A 21,327-nucleotide genomic window follows, 5' to 3' on the forward strand; every position below is an offset into this window, starting at 1 on the left:
TTGGAGATTGAACATTTATGTTTATAATCTTATTTGGACTATACTGTCCATTTCTTAAGGACATAAATATTTAACTCTGAGGGGAAAGGGGCCAGCTGTACAGTCCTAGTACAGTTTAATATTTAACTCCTTTAAACTGAAACATGCGGGCTGTTTGTTAGGCCACATAAGTAATTTGACATTGCAGATTTTTGTGTCGTGACGTTTTAGCTGTGGACTTGACCGGGATTAAGTTTCTGGAGAATTGTGGTCATGTGAGAATGTATAGTGTGTCCTTACTTCCTGAAAGAAGTACACAGACCTTGACTATGTCTAAAACATGCTTAATATACAAAGTCCAAATTAAAACCAGCACATCATCATTTAAATTTTTTCAGTTCTGGGTCTGAAGAAGCCCAGGCTTTATTTTTATTTGCTGCAACAGAGTATCTTCAAATAATGCATCGTCAAGGTGACAGGTGAGTGACCCCATGTCTCTTTGGGGAATATATCTCTGATCTTGTTTTCATTTTAAAATGTGGATGTAAATTGAAGCCTGAGTGGTTTGGCCTTGATAAAAATACACACAATTTATAGCTCTTCTTTGTATGGCAGTTTTTACTGGGTGTCTTATGTTTACTATCTCAAGTGGAAGTCCAAACAAATTTTATTTTGTAGTAAAAAGTCTTTATTTCCAAAAGATTGGTTAACCAGAAAAACTATAAACCACCTAACACAAGATTTTGGTAAGAAAGAGATTTGACGTTTCATATAAATTCCCCCTTGCAAACAAAAAAGAATTAACACTTATGTAACAAGAAACATGTTACCCATTCTTATTCATTAACCAGTTGCCTGGTTTTAAGTCTCCAAAATTTGGATTAAAATTTACCCAAATAGGGACCAAACAAGAACATGAGATACTAGGGTGGCTTGTCCTTAGGTTACTTAGGAATTGCCACTATATGGAACTTTGATTTTCATGGATTGGGAGGAAAGATACTTTTAGATAGCTAAGAGTAATGTTGGAAAAGCAAGCAGATTCTATATCAGGGCTTTTTCTTTTGTGCAAATAGAAATTAAACCTCTTTATTTCTTTATATTTTGTACTGCTTTGTACAAGGGAGAAGAAAGCAATTCACTTGAGGGATTAAAAAAAAAATGTTGGGAACAATTCAGAGCCCCAGAAAGCTCAGGAATGAGAATAGTGGTCCCTCTAGAATGAGGGTGCAAAAGGCATATCTCTTACTGAATATGACTGAAACGGACTACAATTGTAAAAAAAGACCCAACCTTCTGAACACTGAATTAGTTTAAAACACAAAAGAACAGACCCAATGAGTTTTTTATTGAATAGTCTCTCTTGTAGTTAAAACAGTACAGATTCAAGGCTGTAGCATATATATATATATATATATATATATATATATATAATGTTGTGTTTGGAATATCCTGATGTATTTAATGCAAATTCTTAAAGTAGTGTATTCAAAGCATTGTATGCATCTCATCCATGGTACATATTTGGATTAAGCACGATAAAGAAGGCCTGCAACAGGAGCAGAACAGTAATTTTAACAGTAAATGAATGAGTAGAAACTGCTGATGGACTTAAGCTGGTAAAATGTCCTTTAACACTAATCCTTGGTAGTCAGTCTCCCTGAATTTGGTGTGCTTGTGTTTGGAAGGGGACGGAAAACCATAACCCTCCCTATGGTTGTGTCAGAGGACCAGACCCTTGGTGTGGAGGGCTGATTTACGTAAGTTTGACTTCCCACCAGATTTTTCTGCTAACTTGATTCTGTGACATTCCTTTCTCCCTGGATTTGTCTTGGTCTCTGAAACTCTCTCTCTACATACAAAATTTTATGACTATAAAAACCCTTTTAAGTTCTGAGATAGTATTTTTGTTGAAGGAATGGCTTGGTGGGCTGCAGACAAACTCGGCAGAATGTTTGCATAACGGAAAAAAAGGTTTTCTTGTTAGAAACTGGTTTGCTGATTTAAAAGTCTGTGTTGGAAGGTTTGAAAAACTCAAGCCTGGGACTGCTCTAGAGGCCAGTTTTGCTGCTGTGGTTCTAGTAAGGATCTAGGATCACAAGGTTCCTAAGGCTGGCTTCCTAAGAGAATTATATCCAAAATAACCCAAAAGAAGGGAATAATAATTTCTAGACTCAGTATGTTGTACCTCAGGTGTAAGAACTGGTTATATTTTTTAAAAAAGCAGCCATAATTTCTTTCCTTTGGAGTATCAGGAACCAGTATTAGGGGTTGAGATACTGGATTCAGAATTTCTCAGTGAAAGAAGGAAAGCCACCCAACATCAGTTCTTCTCTTCATGTTTGCCAGCTGTTTTCCCCAAGAACTGTCAATGACTGAGGAAACTCCACAAGGGACCCTAAAGTTCCACTAAATGAGAAGATATAAGCAAACAGTAGTTTGCTGCAAGAGCAAGCAGGCTACAGGCAAGAATGAGGGGGATCTGCTCTCATTCCCACCCAGTCAGGAAAGTCTCCCCGCTGCTGCGCCCTGGCACCGACGCGCAGGGTCAGCTGTGGGCACAGCTGCCTCTCCATGTTGGGGAGGCCGGGGTCTCTGTCCTGCCGCCCAGGTGGATGCTCGAGAGGGACACGTTCTGTTCTGCACAGGTGACTGACACTACTCACTTGTGCTGGAGGAGGGCCGGCTAAGGACGAGGGAGGCCCCCCCACCCCCGTCTGTGCCCACCAAGAAGTGTACAGAAGGGTGGCCCAGGCATCCACAGGACTACTGGGCGGACCACCCTGCAGAAATGAAAACTAGTGTACACAATTTAAACTGCCTTAAACAAACAAGCAAACAAACGATCCAGCCATTGGTGCCTCTGGGGGTCTAGAGTGCAGCCCTGGGACACATGTACTGGTTAACATGGATGGACATTGCACGCTCTGATCTCCTTCTTGTCTTTGCAGCTGGTAAACTGGGAGCTTTTGAACCTCTTCTTCACAGTCATGTAGCGTTCCTGGATCCCTCCTCCGCACAGTTTGGTGCATTCTGACCAGGCTGTCCAAGGGCGCATCCTGCAGCCTGAAAGCACGAGAAGGCCTGGTTAGGCCAGCAGACACAGCGGGAAGAACAAGGAGACTGAACTCTAGTAAACAACTGTCAAACCTAGGTAGTTGTCTGGACTTCTCTGATCTTGTATGTAATTTGTTGAGTTCTTATCACATATGTTAGCTTATAGGTGATTGACTGTTAAAATGGTCCATTAGTACTTTGCAGCTCTTCCCCATCAAGGAGCAGAGTCTCCTCCTCCACCCTTAGAATCTGGGTTTGTCTATATGACTTGCTTTTGGCCAATGGAACACGAGCAAGCATGGCTTGAAAAAAAGTCCTTGGGAACCTTTTCCACCACAGTGTAAGCAAGCGAGGCTATGCTGGCGAGACGACGTGGACAGATGCCCCAGAAACACAGGTGAGGCCACTCTAGACCTTCCAGCCCTACCTGAGCCACCACCGATGGCAGCCACTCAAATAAGCCTAAGCTAAACCCCGCAGGAATCATCCAGCTAAGTCAATCCAAGTAACTGCCCTACAGAATCCTGTAAATTTCATTTGTTTTGGATGGCTCATTAATGCAGCAGCCAGCCAAGGAGCAAGTAACCACTTCCTCTAATGCTTTGCTCTCCCAATTGCTTAGCTTCCCCAGTATCAAGTAAACTCAGGTATAATTGATTATTTTTCTCATGTAAATAGACTTTCCTTTCTCAAAGAAAACATCCCTGACCCCAAGATTAGGTTAGATCGTAATTTAGAAAAAAAAAAAAAACAAAACTTCCATAGCACTGTCTATATTAGGTTGGTGTGAAAATGATTGCGGATTTTGCATTGTTGAAGTTTGTCATTCGATACTGGAATGCATTCTAAATAGATGTGGTTATGTCATACGTCATTTTAATGCACATTTCTCAGCTTTTTTGTTTTGCTAGTGACACTACTTGCTGTTGATTTTATATTTATATTAGACTATGGAAATGATATTAGACAAAAAGCTGTTCCCAGCTATTGTTTCATTGTTTTGCTGATACTGCGCTCTTGGCTGGGACCAGCTTATTCACAGTGAAGCCCTAAGTGGGATTTTTTTTTTTTTTTTTTTTTTTTAGTTTTGGAACTCCTTAGGTTATACTGAAGGAGGAGCACACATAAGCTCTCTCCTCGTTTACAGAGAAAATTTAAACCAGTCTTTGTGCTTCCGTTTTTGCCACCTCCAGACCACTCAACACAGGCCTGTTAAAAGTCAATCAGTTACTTAAAACCTTCGCCTGCAGGATCGAGTCCTCAGCAGCCCGTAGACCTTTCCTGGTTTGGTCCCTGTCCTCTGTCTGCGGCCTGGTTTCCTGCCTCCCCCTATACTGTGTGTGCTTCTAGAGCCCACTTACCACTTGAATGTATCTTGTTCTTGGGTATCTCTGTTCCTTTGCAATAACAACGCCTGATCCCTTGAAGCACCCTTCTTTTACATCTCCCTGAACGCCAGCCCACACTTGGCAGTACCTGGAAACTGGTCCCCGTCCGACTCCTCCCTCAGCTGTTCACTCCTCCGACTCTCTCGGGCCTCCCTCCAGCGCAGGTTCTGGATGGATGGATTTCGGAGGCATTTCCGGATGCGGCACTTTTTCCGCTGTACAGTCTCTGGGCAGGGTGTGCCTCCAAACTGGGGCTCCATTTGGATCATGCGGGTTCGAATCATGTGACCTTTCCCACATGACTTGTTACATTCTGACCATTGGGACCACTCTGTGAGCTCACAGTCAATGGCTGGCAAGACACAGATGGGCATGAGTGTATCTCACTCTGAAACAAGATCTGGATACTTACTCTTCTTTGAACATCTTGACACAAGCCTCTGGGAAATGCAAAGCAGATACTGTTACCCCATTTTTACAGAGGAAGAAACTGAGGCTCTAGGAGACAGACTGACTATCCAGCCCACATGGTTGGTAAGCCATGGATGCAGAATTGGTGCCCCAATTGAAACCCACATACTGTGCCCTCTTTATGATTTGAAAAGGCTTTTGAGGGGACTTTGAAGATTAGTTCGGAGTCTTTTGCTCTCTCTAAGCTTCTAGAGTGTTGTCAAATTAGCCTCAGGTGGCCCAGACAAGCTTTCCACAGCCAAGGACCCTGATTCCCTGTGGGAAGGCACAGCTCACTGGTGCCATTTACCCCCATGGACTAATAATACTAAGGACACTGTGACTTTTGTAGTAAGAGCCAGGCAGAGTCTCTTGTTCTCACATCATCCTGGGTCTTATATATGGTGATCGTCAAAACACACAGGAGTCAGAAACAGGAAATTCAGTAGGGAAGAAGGAAGGAGCAAGTGGTGTCATGGCTTATCATGATAAAAGATCCAGCCAATTTTCATTAAGCCAGCATCTCACACACGTGGAGGAAAGCTAACACCTCTGAGTGATTCTCAGGATGTCTTCTAGGGAGGCAGATGATCCCAAACTGCACTGCCTCTGCAAAGTGGGGGCCAGGCTGGCTGCATCTAGGAAGAACTCATTTTGTTCATGGTCTGCCCTTCTCTCCCTGTGGGAGCTCCGGCAGCTTTCCCATCTACAACATGGGGATAACGATATTTTTCTTGTTGGGCTGTGAGGATTGAGTGAAGTAATACTCTCAGCCCAGTTCCTGGCCTACAGTGAGTGTTCCATAAATGTTCTCTCTTCTCCTTCCATTCACTGGGCCCTGTGGATATAGAGTTTTGTTTAAGTTGGTAACAGCATCTCAGAAGATTCCAGAACCCCAGCTCCAATGAACTGTGTAGAACTCGGGGTCGATCTTAGTAAAAGATGGTTAGGTCATCTCCACACATGACTTTAGTTAAAACCGCCCAGAAACTGTAATATGTAACATTAGTGGAGGCTCACCGGAGAGGGCAATGGCACCCCACTCCAGTACTCTTGCCTGGAAAATCCCATGGACGGAGGAGCCTGGTAGGCTGCAGTCCATGGGTCACGAAGAGTCAGACACGACTGAGCAACTTCACTTTCACTTTTCACTTCCATGCATTGGAGAAGGAAATGGCAACCCATTCCAGTGTTCTTGCCTGGAGAATCCCAGGGACGGGGGAGCCTGGTGGGCTGCCGTCTATGGGGTCACACAGAGTCGGACACGACTGAAGCGACTTAGCAGCAGCAGCAGCAGCAGCAGTGGAGGCTCACACTTCCTTGGTGGGCTCAGCACTTTGTACTAGTTATATGGTTTAAGTCTCAGAGCAGATGAGGGAGAGGGTTGCTAAATAATGTGCTGAGATTTATATAGCCAGTAAGGGACAGGCAGCCTGAGTAATTGCAGGGAGAGGAAGCACAGAGGCTGCAAGTGCATTTCAAAGGAAGCCAGAAAAACAGATCCTAGCAAACGAGTCTGACTTTCCATCACCTGAAGAGAAGTTCTCTGGGAAGACTAACCAGAAAAATGGGCTCTCTCCTTAGATAATAAATTGAGTTGGTCATAGAGACTTGAGAACAGATGAGGGTGGGTATGGGACTTTTGAGGGAGGGCTCTACTTGCTGGCCTGTTTTCATATCAGGGAACCACTGGTTTAATGTCCATCTTCTGGTCATGGGTCAATAAAATGGTCACGGGTGGGGAGGAATAGAATTTAAAAACTTGGAAAACCCATGGGTCAGACTGGCCTCTAAATTGGGGGAGGGGGGTGAGTGGGGAACTACAAAATTAAGTTTTATTGAACCTGTGCCATTTTCCATCTAAGTCTCCTGTTTAGGCTTAGCAGTTTGGGTGTCTCGTAGACAGTAGTGGGATTCCCCAGCCAGCAGTCATACTGCAGGACCTAGGCTGGCTAAGAGGAGGAGAGGCAGCTCCCAGGAGCGCCAGGACTTACGGCATTCAGGCAGCATGCACTTCTCCACCTGCTCCAGCTCCTCGTTACAGTCCCCGAGTTCGGCCAGAGACTTGAGCATCCGCTGGCGGGTCCGCATGCCCTTCCCACAGGTCACGCTGCAGTCGCTCCACTCGGACCACAGGGACAGCAAGCATGGGATGGTGTCTAGACCAAGAGCCGGGTTTGCCGCTGAGAACAGGCTCCCTTTGCTTTCTTTGATCTGGTGCCCCTCTACCCTTTGTCCCCCACTCGGGCCCCTTGAGTAAAGTGAAATTGACCAGTGGGTTTAGATAGATAACCCAAGTGACGTTTATGGAGCCAGGAGTGGCTCAGCAAACCACCAACTGTTCTTGTCATTCTCCTGCATCTCCCCTGGCCCAGCTGGTGCTCATAATGTGGCTCGGTTATACAAATACACACTTCCCCACTTGAAACGCCCTGAGGGTCTGAAATAGGGTCTTACTAGAGACAAACATCCCACATGCCCAAAGAACCATGCGGTAAAATATGGGCTCAATGATGTTTTTGGACACTTGGGTGCTGAAATCCCTAGAATGTACTTGAGTGCGTGTGTACATCTCTGTAGTGATGTGTAGGCCTACGACATTTGTGTGTAGAGCAGATGTATTGCTTTATGGGGCCACAGGCAAGTCTAACAGAACAAGAATGAAGGGGTCTCTGATGACCTCAGGGATGTACAACCTGTCTACATGTATAACCCCTGGAAAAGATACTCTGGGGTCCTATAAAAACATAGTTACAGGTGAATGCTATCTAGAGGCCACCAGCTTGCCTCCTCAGCATTGCTCCTTCAAAGGAGGTCACTCTCTGTGGGTCTGGGTGATGTCCACACACCTATAGCTTTCATCTTACAGGGGAAGTGCCCTGCCAGGATGGGGGCCTGTATTTCCCCCTGCACCTGCGCAGCCTTGACGGCGGTACACAATGCTGGGAGCCTCCATCTTCTCCCCCATCGCCCCCACGCCCACGCCCACTCACGGCACTCAGGCATCATGCACTTCTCTGCCTGAGATGTCTCAGCCTTGCACATGGAGCCGTCCGCGGGGCTCATCTTGACCATGCGATGCCGCTTCTTCATGCCCATCCCGCAGGTGGCGCTGCACTCGTCCCACTCGCCCCACTCGGTCGTCAGGCAGCTGCTGGGAGCTGGGAGCCCGGCGAGGTGGTGTCAGTGGCCTCAGCCCCTGAGACCTCGCCCCGCCCCGCCCGGCGCCCCACTCACAGCACTCTTCGTTGACCGTGCATTTCTCCGTCTCCTCGGTGGGCAGCGTGCACACGGAGCCGTCCTCCGGAAACTGCTTCACGTACCTCTCCCGGGACCGCATGCCGGTGCCGCAGGAGATGCTGCAGGGCGACCAGGTGATCCACTCGGACATGGTGCACGTGGAGCCGTCTGCAACACGGAGCGGACGCTGCAGCCCCGGGGGCACGCTGCTGGGACTCGCGCGACCGACCCAGCAAGCTCCCCCAAGGGCAGAAATCTACATGGTCAGCCGGCATTCAGGGGGATTTGGGCAACTGAGGATGGAAGCCAACGTAAAGGGCACACATTTTAAAACCAGGAATTGTTCTTTAAAGGAAATGACTTTCTCCAGGTGCATGGAGCACTGGGGATTACTCCTTTAGTTGACAATACATTTGAAAGATGTTTGGATGGATAAGAGGGTGATATATGCTTGTTCTGAAAAAGGATGAGGGATATGAAGTCATCCACCCATCCATTTACTCGTGTCAATTGAAATTTACTGACTGCTTAGTGGTATGTGGTGACTGAGGTTAAAAAGATGTGTATAGTATGGATTTTCATCTTCTCCAGAAAGAGATGGGCACATAAACTGGCAATAATTCTAGGTATTGAAAATATGACAGCAGATGTAAGCCCAGGGAATTGGAAGGGGAGAAGCTCCTTGAAGTTCTGGGGTAGATTTCACACAGGAGGGCACCTCTGAGGGCCCTTTGGTTGGGTGGAGAATATCGGTATTTAAGGTGAAGGGACTAGCTCTTGCAACAACCTGTCCAGAGTGTGTTGCGTGTGGCACTGAGAGATGAAGCTAGAAAGAAGGATGGAAATCTCAGCGTGAGGCCAGCTTGCACACACCCACAGTCACAGGTACACAGGAGTGAAGGCTGCATGTTGTTACTGAACCTTGGACAGTGCTGCTGGGAGACAGCTGGAACCCACGTTAGACCCAGGGGAATTCTGACCCAACAAGGATGAACCTAAGGACCTTATGCTGAATGAAATAAACCAGTCAAAGACAAATACTGTATGATTCCACTTATATGACATACCTAGAATATTCAGTTCTTTAAAAGCAGAATGATGGTTGCCAGGGGGCTGGAGAGTTGGTGTTTAATAGGTCTAGAGTTTGTTTTGTGAGATAGAGTTCTGGAGATGGAGGGCGGTGATGGTTGCATGATTGTGTGTGTGTATATGTAACACCACCCAACGGTACAATTAAAAATAGTTGGTAAATTTGCTGCTGTATACCACCAAACAACAACAGGCGTAGCCCAGCCATTTTCAGAACTATCATTACCACCTCGGAGCCACCAGGATTCCTCCCCTCTGGAGGTGATGGTTTTAAGACCTCAGCTCCCGCTGTAAGCCTCAGACCATCTGCCCATCGCCGCCATCCTCAACCCCAAGAACGAGAAAGTGCCTCCAGCATTGCTAGGGCTGTCACAACTTGCACCCTGCCTGTGCATGCAGGGTTCACTCCCCTCTGAAATGCCTCGTCCCGGGCACAGCCAGCCATAAGCCACTGTGCAGTGCATCCAGGAGAGGTTGTTTAAGACCATGCCCCAGGAAGAGCCAGAAAGTGAATGACCTGCCAGGGGGCAGTAAGGTCTCTTCAGTTATCCTCAGCTTAGAAGTGGTTTTCTTCCTTCCATAAACCAGCCCAGCCTACCCATCCCTTCTTACTGCCTCACTGCGCCTCCGAGACAGTTAAGATCAGAGCACAGAGTCCAGATCTGTTCAGGCAGAGAGAGGATTGTACCTTGGAAAGTGATTGCACAGCAATCAGCATGCGTCGTAGCTTCAGCCAGCATGACGTGGGTGGTACAGGCGTGTAGTTCAAGCCTGACTTTTTAAAGCCTGACCTTTGACCGGTTACAAGGGAAGAACTGCTGCGATCAGTCCAAAGGCCCTGACGCAAGGAAGTGAGGGCTCTGACCTGGGCTGAGGCAGGCCATGCATGGATAACACAGAATTAGGGCAAGGATCTAGGTTCAGTCTTGGCCAACATGTTCACCTGCTTCTTAAAAAGAAATTGGAGGCAAGGTCCAGAAACAGGCAGCTTACTATCTGTAATCTGTCTTGTGTCTGTTTTCTTGCATGGTTGGGGGTGGTCAGTCAATCTTAAGAATTCTTTTCATGTCCTAAGACATCTGTGTTCATGGCCCTCAAGACACTGTTGGAGACGAGGGTCGCCCTAGGCCTTCAGTCCCCACTGACAATCTAATCGGGGTCCCGGTGTCCACCGGGGGCACCACCTGATCAGGTAGGAGACGCCGGCATGGCCGGGGGGACCCTCCCTCCCTGAACTGCTGTCAGCCGCGCTGGTGGGGCACCTCCTCACCTTCGTCACTGCAGCCCGGGCCCATGCAAGGCTGGAAGTCCTGGGTGTCGGGGCAGGGGACGCTGAGGTCCAGCTGCGCCTTCAGCATGCGCTGCCGCATCCTCTTGCCTTTGTCGCAGGTGGAGGAGCTGCAGGCGGACCACGGGGACCAGTTGGAGTAGATGCAGGTTTCGGGGGTGTCATCTGGGAAAAGTATGTGAGGTGTTTTCCCTGAGAGCCTGTCGGAGCTGTGACTGGCCCTCCCCCTGGACAGGTTCACGTGGGGACAAGAAAATCCCTGCTGGCCGACCAGCCTCGGGGAGGTGGGGTACTCCTGGGATGCAAGCAGCCGTTCACTTCCTTTCAAACATGATACTATGGCATCCCACTAATACAAGTCGAAGTAACCTCATAGTCAGGAAAGATTCTCCTACTGTCCCTTCTCCTCAACACCTAAACACCAGCCCTCACTTTGGCAGACAGCATTTCCACACAGGTGCAGGCATGTCATGGGCAATTTGGGGATGCATAGGTTTTTTCTGTGTTGTTGCTCACCTTCCCAGGATCCCACACACAGTGTCATGATGAGAATAAGGATGGCCAGTGTTCACTGAGCACTCGCTGTGTGCCAGCTTCATTCTAAGAACTTCATTCGTCCCATCAGTTCCTTACCACAGCGCCTTAGGAGGCAGGCTCTGTTATCATCCCCGTCTTACAGTTGAGGAAACATGGAGAGGTGGGCTTCTCACCCAGGAAGGAGTGCCCAGCTCGTTCAGCTCCAGATGCTGTGAGATACCCTGAGCTGAAGCCAGGGCTCGGCCACTGCCTCCTGATTCTAGTCTGGGCTGACTTTCCTGCTGCAGAAGTGATTGGACCCACTCCTGCCTCACAGGCTAGTGTGAGAATCATAGCAGAGAGTCATCTGAGGCCCATGAAGCTGATGCGGATGCCATTTACATGACACTTTAAAGGCCTGATACTGTTGAATTCATATTCTAGGGTCAAGCCTTCGCCATTTCCCTGATACTTTCTGCCTAGCCTTGGCCTTACTTTGATTATCTCCCAAGCAAAATTCTTTCTTAAAAAAGGGATCACCAAGTCGAAGGGTTTTTCTGTGGCTTTAAAAATATGTGAGCAAATTGCTTTCCCCAAAGATAGTTTACATTTTATTCCCAATTTATGTTGCCACCTGCAATAAAGGAAGGCAGCTTACCTTCATCTTTCTCTTCTGGAGCCAGGTCTGCTACAATATCGTCGACATTGTCGGGTACAATATTGCACTGTTCCCCCTGCAAAAGGAATTTTAGTTGGAGGGCTCTCATTAAAGAGTGGACTGTATGGGAGAAAGCTGAGGGAGGATATAAAATTGAATGCCCACCCTGTATACAAATCCCAGGCCATGGCAGAGTTGTGGGCCAACTTTTACAATCTGACTGAAAAAAGAAATGGCAGTAAAGCCACAACTTCCCACTTTCTGACCCATGGCTGTGAGCTGTGCTCAGTCGCTCGGTCGTGTCTGGCTCTGCACCCTTTGGACTATAGCCCGCCAGGCTCCTCTGTCCACAGGGATTCTCCAGGCAAAAAACACTGGAATGGGTTGCCATGCCCTCCTCCAGGGGAATCTTCTCAACCCAAGGATCGAACCCATGCCTCCCGCGTTGCAGGCGGATTCTTCACCGACTGAGCCACCAGGGAAGCCCATGGCAGACATTAGTAATTGATCATGGCACTTACCATGAAGACTAGTTACCTGGAGTAAATCATTTGGTCACATCATTCCTCCATGTTCATTTTGCTTATTTATATCATAGGAATAATTTGCGTCTAGAAACTCTGAGAGGCCCAGGAATTCCACGTCCTAAATATCCCAGGGACCCCATGATTCTAGAGCAGAAAGGGGTCTAGTCTCCTGATGGGAGGGGTCTGTGCCAGGGTGAGCTGTAACCCAGTACCTTCCGGGCGATTCTCTCGATGACCACTCTGGCTACTTGAGTGATGGATCCACCCTCTGGATCATAAAAAGGACTCTGAGGATGGTCCAGACTGGTCAGGGGTCGGATTTTCTCCTGGGGAATTGTGGGCTTGTTGGGTGACTGCAATGGAAAAAATACACAGAGTGGGAAATTAACAATTTGATATATGATCAGAACAAAAACCTTGATAGGAACAAGTACAACTGTTATTTATAGAATTTGGTTCATGCCATGTGTTATGCATGGACATTTGTAGACCTATACTTTCAAATTCTCCTGTGTACACAGTAGGATTAATCCCAGATGAAGATGCCAAGTTTCAGAGAGCCATTTCCAGCTAGAATATAGCTGAACCAGGCTGGTCTGAATTCGGAGTTCTTCCTCCTAGACCAGGCATTGGTGAATGTTTGTCTGCGGAGGGTCAGGTGGTAAATATTTCTGGCTTCGTGGGCCACGCCGTGTCTGTTGCAATGAGTCAACTCAGTTGTTGTGAGAAAGCAGCCCCAGACAACATGGGATCAAAATGTGGAGGCCGGATTCCAAAGCTCCAGGTTTAGCTCCACACCACAGTTTACCAACATCTGTTCTATATTGTTCTACCCCTAGTTTTCTGATGGCTCCAGATTTTGATGCAGTTGGTGTGCTGGCCGTCTCTGAAAAATATTGACATTCATGGGAGAATCCAAACTCCTTAGCCTGGCCGTCTGGAAGCCTTGGGAATCTGGTCCAGCTTAATGAACATCATCTTCCTTCTGTTCCCCCTTCTCTCTCTCTCTCAGCCTCTGTGCCTGTTGCCTGCCATTCCTTCACTTATCTCTGAACTCTCTTTAGCAGACCCCCTCCCTGTGTCCTGACCATCTGGACAGGCACTTCCCAGAGCCCGCGTCACACAGCTTGTGAGTACATGATGATGGGACCCTGCTGGGCTCCCCTGCTGGACCGTGAGTTCGTCTGGCTCAGAGAATGACCCAGCCTCACCTCCGAGACCAGGGCCCCCAGAACAGGGCCGGGCAGGGAGCAGGCGCTCAGGAAGGTATGTCACTCACCACTCCAGGCACGCACACACCTCATAGGTCACCCCGCTGTCGGTGCCCGCATCCCAGGGAATCAGGTCCTGCACCAGCTTCTGGACCCAGCCGCACTCTTTGGTGCACAGATCCTCTGCAGACAGGCCCACGTTCCAGTCGGGGCTGGGGCCCATCATGGTCAGGAAGGACATCAAGTGGCGCGTCCTGTCCACTGAAAATTCAGCTGAGGGTGCTGCTCTCCTGGAAACAAATGTGGAGACCATTACCTTTGGGGCCCTGGGAGTGAACGCTCTGAGGGACGTCTGGGCAGACAATGGCTAAAGGATGAGAGGGAGAGAGAGAAGGGGGATTCTTGGTTTCCATCTTTGGCCATTGCTGGTTTCTCTCTGAGCCCATCCACTGGCCACACATGGAGGGAACCATATGCTACTGCCCTATCCAGTTTTAATGTGTCTTCAGCACTTAACTACTATTTTATTTGTTTAGCTGTTTATTGACTGTCATTCTTTTTGGAGTGTAAGCTCTGGGATAGCAGGGATCCTGTCTGCCTTCCTCATGGCTTTATTTTCAGTGCCTGGCACAGTGTAGATGCTCAACCGATGTTTCTGAATAAACGAATGAACAAATACTATAAGCTGCATGTGCACCCAGCTGCACTGGATGTGTGGTGAACGTGGCAGGTGAAAACTGCATAATGATGCCCCAAGCCTTTCCTTAGACATTCTCAGTGATGCCTCAGAGCAGACCTGGGGTAAGGATTATTGACTCCAACTTATGGATGGGAAAGCCGAGGCTCAGAGGGTTTTGTTATGTGACCTGGCCAAAGTCGTAAAGTGGCAGAACAGAGACCACAACCCAAGTCAATCTCAGTTCGAGGTCTGCGTTCTTTTCATCATCTGTTTCTAAGTTCCCTCCACTTTCACTCTCTAGAGCTACGTTGTGCCATCAAGGGGGCATCTCCCCAGCCTGTTACCTCATTGCCCTCCAGAGGCTGCTTAGAGCAGGGCGCTGCCCTGGCACCAGAGCTCACCCATCACCTCACAGCTGGTCCCCAGGCCGTTTCCTCCAGTGGGTGAGCAAGGACCCAGCTATAGAGCCAAAAACCTTTGGCTGACAACCCCCAAGCCATGAGAGGCATTTCTTCAACCACCATCCCCTTCATGTTCCCAAGAAGGTGTCCTAGGAGCGACCAGAGCTGGATGAGCCCAAGAAGCGTGGTGGGAGAGCTGCGCTCACTCGGCGCACACTTGGTGGCACAGCTACGCTGCTTTATTTTCCCCTCATGACACTCCTGTGGGGTTGGGATTTATTATCTCATTTTGTAGAAAAGAAGGCAAACAGAAGTTAATGAGCTCAGAGACGCAGCTGGTGAGGCCACGGTGTGAAGGCAGCTCTGCCTGACTCTCCCTTGCCTCCCAGGCTGCTGATCGTGGGGAATCCTTGGCTGGGGACCAGCTCGTCTATTCAGTCTGGCTGGCAGCTGTTTGGGGCGTCCCTCTGCTGCTCTGTTTGGGACCAGCTGCTTCTGGCTGCTCTCACCTGTCCCCTGAAAGCGGACTCCAGGCCTGGCTGGGCTCGGTGGAACTGGGTCCCTTTGGGCAAGCTGGATGGGATCAGACCATGAGCAGAGCAGGCGGGAAACCTGGGTGCACACCCCACACCACCTCTCAGAGCTGTGTATCCTTGAAATGACCAAACCTTTCTGTGCCTCAGTGTCCCAGTCTACAGAATGGGGATTCCCCCTAACATCTACCCCAAAGGGTTATTGTGAGTGTTTAATGAAAACTCACAGCTGGTCCTTAGCCCAGTGCCTGGCACCTGACAAAATGTTACTGAGTGAAGCAGCATTGAAGGGTCAGATGGAGACCAGAAAATAGAGGCCAGGGGAGGGAGGCCTTCCTGAATGCACTTCACATTTTAGCCTGATGCCAGTCTAGGTTGAGGGGAGGCACCGGAGTGGAGGAAGAGCCTGGCCTGAGCCTGGCTTTGGCATCGGGTCCCACGTGCCCTTGCCTGTGCTGGAAAAGCTCCTCTTCGGTGGAGCTTTGAGGAGGTGGACCTCCTCCCCAGAGCGTGGTCTGGGACCAGCAGCGTCGGCGTTGGAACTTGTTGGAAATGCAAATAACTGGGCCTCACCCCAGATTTACTTAGAGAATCTGGGGAGGGGGGAGGGTAGGACCCAGCATTTTGTTTTAATAATCCTCTCAGTGATTCTAATGTGCCTCAAATTTGAGACTCAGCGGTCTACTCATCTTCCAAGCTCAGGTTCTGAGTAACCTCTTCCAGGAGCTGTTCTGATGCCTGCACTGAGCCCAGTACCCTTGGTCTGTGTTCGCACACACTCTGTGCGGGTCTCGGCTGCACCCTTTGGTTGCAACATCTTCCTCACTGTTTGCTCGCCCCCACTAGCCTAGGAGCCCCTTGAGGGCAAGAATCCCAGTACCAGTTGTCCAGTGGGCCAGCTGAACAAGTGGATGTGTGATGATGAGCTCCACTACTTACTAGATTAACTCACTCACTCTTCTAGCCTCGGTTTCCTCCTGTGACATTACCCACCTGCCGTGATGCTGTGAGGCTCAAAGGAGATGCAATGTTAGGGAGCCTTTAGACTGCTGAAGCCGCACTTACACAGTCGGCTGTTTAGTTAGGCACAGATTGGGGACCTCATTTCCTTTCCCTATGCGTGCATTCTCTGGCATGTAGGTCATTGCTTTGAGCAGCTTCTTTAAAGACTTGGTTTCTACAAGAATTGCAGTCTGGGGAGCTGTGGTATTGTTCATTTAGGGATTAACAGGACACGGTCTGGGGTCTGGCTGGCAGAGAGCATGGGCATGTGGGCAAAGTGGGACTGCTTGGATCGCGACCCCTCGGGAGTCCAGCAGTGCCTCGGAGGGAGGCTCCTCTTCCATTTTCATAGCGACCAACCACTACACCTGTTACCTTCCCATCTCCCTGAGCATGTGGTTGTGGATCAGGTGAGTCTTTCATATCCTGTACCCCATGGGTGACACTATCTCATGACAGCCCCCAGAGGACCAAAACAGCTCTGCCCAGAAATCCAGAGCTGGAGAAACCAAACCAACACAAACCAAACCTCACCCGACACACCACCCTGACACTCTGCCCAACTAAAGGATGTAACCATCTGAGAACCTTCTGCTTTGTACAAGGTGTATACAAATCATTTCCTGCTAGTGCCGTTTGGCCAGATCTGTAACCTGAGTGAGGTATCCTCCAGACCTTGGTAAGTTTCAAGGGATAGGAAGTTCTGGGGCAACCAATCCCTGCACGAAACACCCAGTAATATGGTAATTGAGTAATATGGTAAATTTGAATGTCTAAAAGTCTGGGAATGGTTTTCTAATATCTTCAGTTACATTCTGCTTACCTGACATGCTCTGGAGGAAATGTTTCCTGTCCTCACCTTGAATTGCTTAGGTGTACCTTCCCAGAGCATGTTGAACGCACTCTTTCCTCGGAGTTTCTTCTTTAATTTCTCTCTGTTCTGTTAGGTTCCAAAAGAGTAGGGGCCATTTCTGTCCTGTTTACCGCTGTGTCCCAGGGCCTGCTCTAGAACCTGGCATGCAGTAGGTTCTCCTCAAGTGTTTTTTTAAATAAAGGAGTTAATCTAGGAAATGAATATAGAGCTTTTGTACTTGCTTTGGCCTTCAGATCTAATTTGAAAATTACCTCAAAGTATTTATTACTTTTATAATTAAAAGTGCTGTTTAAAGTAATGAAATAATAAAAATATATGTGAGTTTTCTTTAGGAAATGCTAGATATGATTGGAATTCTTTAATTCATAATAAAAATTCTTATTCATCTTTTCTTATATTTCATGTCTTCCCATACATAGTGTTTTGTTAATTTGGTCTTATTTTTCTATCTGGGATTTAAATTTTTTATCACTTTTCTGGCAAAGAGAGTTGTCCTGGCCATACTATGTATTAGAATATATTATAAAGCATGATAATTAAAATGGTGTAATATTCAGGAGAATAAAGACTTCCCTGGTGGTCCAGTGGTTAAGAATCTGCCTGCCAGTGTAAGGGGCACAAGTTCGATCTCTGGTCCGGGAAGATTCCTCATGCCTGTGTGCCACAACTACAGAGCCCGTGGACCCGAGAGCCTGTTCTCCGTAACAGGAGAAGCCACCGCAGTGAGAAGCCTGCTCACTGCGAACAGAGAAAGGCTGCGTGCAGCAACAGAGACACAGCGCAGCCAAAAATAAATAAATGAAATCTAAATATAAAATAGAAAAACAGAAATATAAATCAGTGACCCAGTGTGAAGATTCCAGAAACTTTAGATAAGGACTCATACACAACTGAGGGAGAGGAAAGATCGTGCAGCAAATGGGGTTGGGATAACTTAATTGCAGTTTAAAAATATATAGGATTTACATCTAATATCACACACATCAAATTCCCCCAAACAGCAAAAACTCAGGGTTAAGTAGAAAACAACCAGATCATAGGAAAGAAGTGTTCTGATCTGTTAGAGAAACAATTTTTTTTTCAGCTTTGAAACTATAAAAGAAATCACAAAAGTAACTAATTGAATAATATACCAATTAAAAACATCTACATAATGGAAACAACAGTATTGGAATAGAACTGAAGAATGATGTGCTGGCAAAAAATGTCTCCCTCTAGTGTGACTGACAAATATTAATATCTATAGTACGTACACACTTCCCAGGTGGTGCAATGGTAAAGAACCTGCCTGCCAGTGCAGGAGATGTGGGTTTGATCCCTGGGTCGGGAAGGTCCCCTGGAGAGGGGAATGGCAACCCACTCCAGTATTCTTGCCTGGAGAATTCCATGGACAGAGGAGCCTGGCGGGCTACAGTCCATGGGGTCGCAAAGAGTCAGACATGACTGAGCCACTAAACATGAGCATAGTATGTACAGAGCTAGTCTAAATCTGTAAAAACAAAGCCTGACGATTCTAATAAGTAAATTAAAGTTATAAACAGATAATTCATACCAGAAAAATGAAAACAAAATGAAGGCATGGAGATATGTTTTGTCTTTTTACATTCAGAGAGGCAGCATGGTGTGGGGAGGGACAGAGGGGACTGGAAGAAACTGCCGGATGTGGCAGCAGCTTTGACTTCAGCTCACTTTGCAGTTACTAATCTGCAAAATGGGAACACCCTCAGACCCACCCCAGGGCTGTTAGTGAGGAAACTGCTCATCATCATGACTGGCATTCTACTATGACTTGGTAAATGCAGATTTCCTTCTCATTCAGCTTTTCTAAACAAAACTTTCAAAAACACGACAAAAGAAAAGAGCCAATTAAGGATTGTTATGGTCTTTCTAGAGACTTACTATACTAATCTAAGTTATGGATCTGTATCATTTAGACTCTCGCCGAAGAACTGATGCTTTCGACCTGTGGTGCTGGAGAAGACTCCTGAGAGTCCCTTGGATTCAAGGAGATCAAACCAGTCAATCCTAAAGGAAATCAACCTTGAATATTCATTGGAAGGACTGTTGCTGAAACTGAAGCTTTGATACTTGGCCACCTGATGCAAAGAGCTGACTTATTGGAAAAGACCATGATGCTGAGAAAGATTGAAGGCAGGAGGAGAACGGAGCGGCAGAGGATGAGATAGATAGCATCACCAACTCAATGGACACGAATTTGAACAAACTCCAGGAGACAGTGAAGGACAGAGGATCCTGGAGTGCTGCAGTCCATGGGGTCGCAAAGAGTTGGATCAGACTTAGTGACTGAACAAAAACAATCAGTGAGACTCAAGTCGCATTTTTTGTCCCTTCTGTTCATTTCAAATGATCTCCAGTACAGAGCTTTCAAAGTTGCAGAAACTCAATCTTGACACTAGATGGCGCCAGAGTCATTCACTAAGTTGAAGTTCTGTGTGGGTGGAGAAATGTTTCAGTGAGGTTTCTACCTTTGAAAACTGTTTATAACCTGGAGGCATCTAGGGCTCCAGGTCCATCTGGCCCATTTAGATCTACTGTTGGCTTCTCAGATTCAAAGCCAGTCTTTTTTTTAACAATCCTGAGGAAATCAATGGACTTGGGCAGGTTCTCCAGGAGACTGGAGGGCTCTGAAACTTCCAGGTCTGAGAAGAAGATGCGTCTGGCCCCCTGGGAACCACGACTGAAATGAGTAAGGGGGCACAGACCCTCCAGAGGCATGATTTTTGGAAAGTGTGATGACCATGTCTCTATTTAACCTCTCATTTTTCTCACAAACAGATCTGTCTAAACACATGTTAATTAAACAGAATGGCTGGGAACAATTAAGGGGATGATTTACAGGATGCATTATAAGAAAGGGAATAAAACTTATCTTTAAAAGATTCAGTAATTCCTAACAGATTAACCTGGAGGAACTGGGTGGTGAAAATTCAGCATTAATTGGTAGGAAAGCTGGGCATTTTCTACTCCGGCACTGGAGGAACTCGTGAATGATATGCATTTTGCTCAGAATTTGTCTTTCCTGTTTCTACCTGTGCTCTGGGCTGTTGGAGCTGCAGCTTGATTTATTGAGCTAAACAAGTCAGCAGCTAATTTGTTCATTCATGGCTATCCTTTGAGAAGTGGTCCTGGGGATAAAGATGAAGATCATTGAAAAACAAGTCAGTTTCACCGGGCAGGACCTCACAAAGTAGGTCACCCCAGCTTTCCACTGGCCCGAGGGAGGCTGGAATCCCATTAACCTCAATCGAGCAGGCTCACAAGGAGGGGCAGGGCTGTTTCTGCAAAGCAAAACTTGGCTGCGTGTAGGCTTCCTAATTTGACTTCCTAATGAGATTTGGAAGAGGAAAGGGGAGCCTGGGGTATGGGAAAACCGAAGGAAAATTCCTTTCCCTTCACAAGCTGGTAGCACCAAGGGCAGAGGCTTTGGGAGTTCAGGAAATCAGTGTTTGCCTTGGATCAATCCTGTTTCACTAGGGTCTCAGGAAGACTGAGGGGTGGGTGAAGGGTGAGAAGGTGCCCCCAAATATTTTTTTCAAGTTTTCAGTAAGTCTCCTCCATCTTAAAAAAAAAAGCTCCATTGATTCTTTCATCCTCTTGGACCTCCTGCCTCCTGCCCAGTCTCTCTTCTTTCACAGCAAACTTCACAGAAGAGTTGCCTGCACTCACTGATTCCATAACCCCACCTTCTGTTCACATTTCACCCAGTTCCAGGCTGTGTCCCCTCTCCCCATTACTCAGCAGAACAGATTCCCAGTAAGGTCACTGATGATGTTGATAAATCCAATGGGCATTGTGCAGCTCCAACCTTCCTTGATCTCTCAGCTACCCTGGACACAGCTGGTCACTCTCTCTCTCTCTCTCTTTTTTTTCTTGGCCACATTGCAAGGCTTGCAGGATCTTAGTTCCCCAACCAGAGGATGAACCTTCACTCTCGGCAGTGAAAACACAGAGTTCTAACCGCTGGACCACCGAGGAATTCCCCGCTCTCTCTTTGAATGCTTTCTTTCCTTGGTTTCCCTGATACCAAGCTTCCTTCCCTAATCTCCTTGCTAATCTGTTTTTGCTTCCTTTGCAGGCAAGTCCTCCTCAGCATTAAATGTTAGAGCTCCCTTGGGACTCTGTTCCAAGCCCTTGACTCTCATCCTCCTGCTCTCCCTTTTATCCATGTCCTTGGTGTTGATTGTTTCCCACGCCTTCAGTTCAGTTCAGTTCAGTCGCTCAGTCGCGTCCGACTCTTTGTGACCCCATGAATCGCAGCACGCCAGGCCTCCCTGTCCATCACCAACTCCCGGAGTTTACTCAAACTCATGCCCATTGAGTCGGTGATGCCATCCAGCCATCTCATCCTCTCTCGTCCCCTTCTCCTCCTGCCCCCAATCCCTCCCAGCATCAGGGTCTTTTCCAATGAGTCAAC

At 47.5% G+C, this 21,327-nt stretch overlaps 1 protein-coding gene across 1 annotated transcript in view; it reads right to left on the reverse strand.

The window, feature by feature from the left end:
* Positions 1 to 644: 644 nt before the first annotated feature.
* The window catches only part of SPON1 (spondin 1), a 302,372-nt gene continuing 281,689 nt past the window's right edge, over positions 645 to 21,327 (reverse strand). The window contains exons 8-16 of the mRNA XM_043902562.1: positions 13,492 to 13,693; positions 12,405 to 12,545; positions 11,666 to 11,741; positions 10,474 to 10,656; positions 8,112 to 8,282; positions 7,868 to 8,035; positions 6,869 to 7,033; positions 4,513 to 4,776; positions 645 to 3,045 (exon numbers count right to left, since the gene is read on the reverse strand). Of these exons, the coding sequence (XP_043758497.1) occupies positions 2,882 to 3,045; positions 4,513 to 4,776; positions 6,869 to 7,033; positions 7,868 to 8,035; positions 8,112 to 8,282; positions 10,474 to 10,656; positions 11,666 to 11,741; positions 12,405 to 12,545; positions 13,492 to 13,693 (1,534 nt within the window). The 3' untranslated portion in view covers positions 645 to 2,881. The remainder of the gene's footprint in view (positions 3,046 to 4,512; positions 4,777 to 6,868; positions 7,034 to 7,867; positions 8,036 to 8,111; positions 8,283 to 10,473; positions 10,657 to 11,665; positions 11,742 to 12,404; positions 12,546 to 13,491; positions 13,694 to 21,327) is intronic.

This window comes from Cervus elaphus, chromosome 1, assembly GCF_910594005.1.
Source record: "Cervus elaphus chromosome 1, mCerEla1.1, whole genome shotgun sequence".
Lineage (NCBI taxonomy): Eukaryota > Metazoa > Chordata > Mammalia > Artiodactyla > Cervidae > Cervus > Cervus elaphus.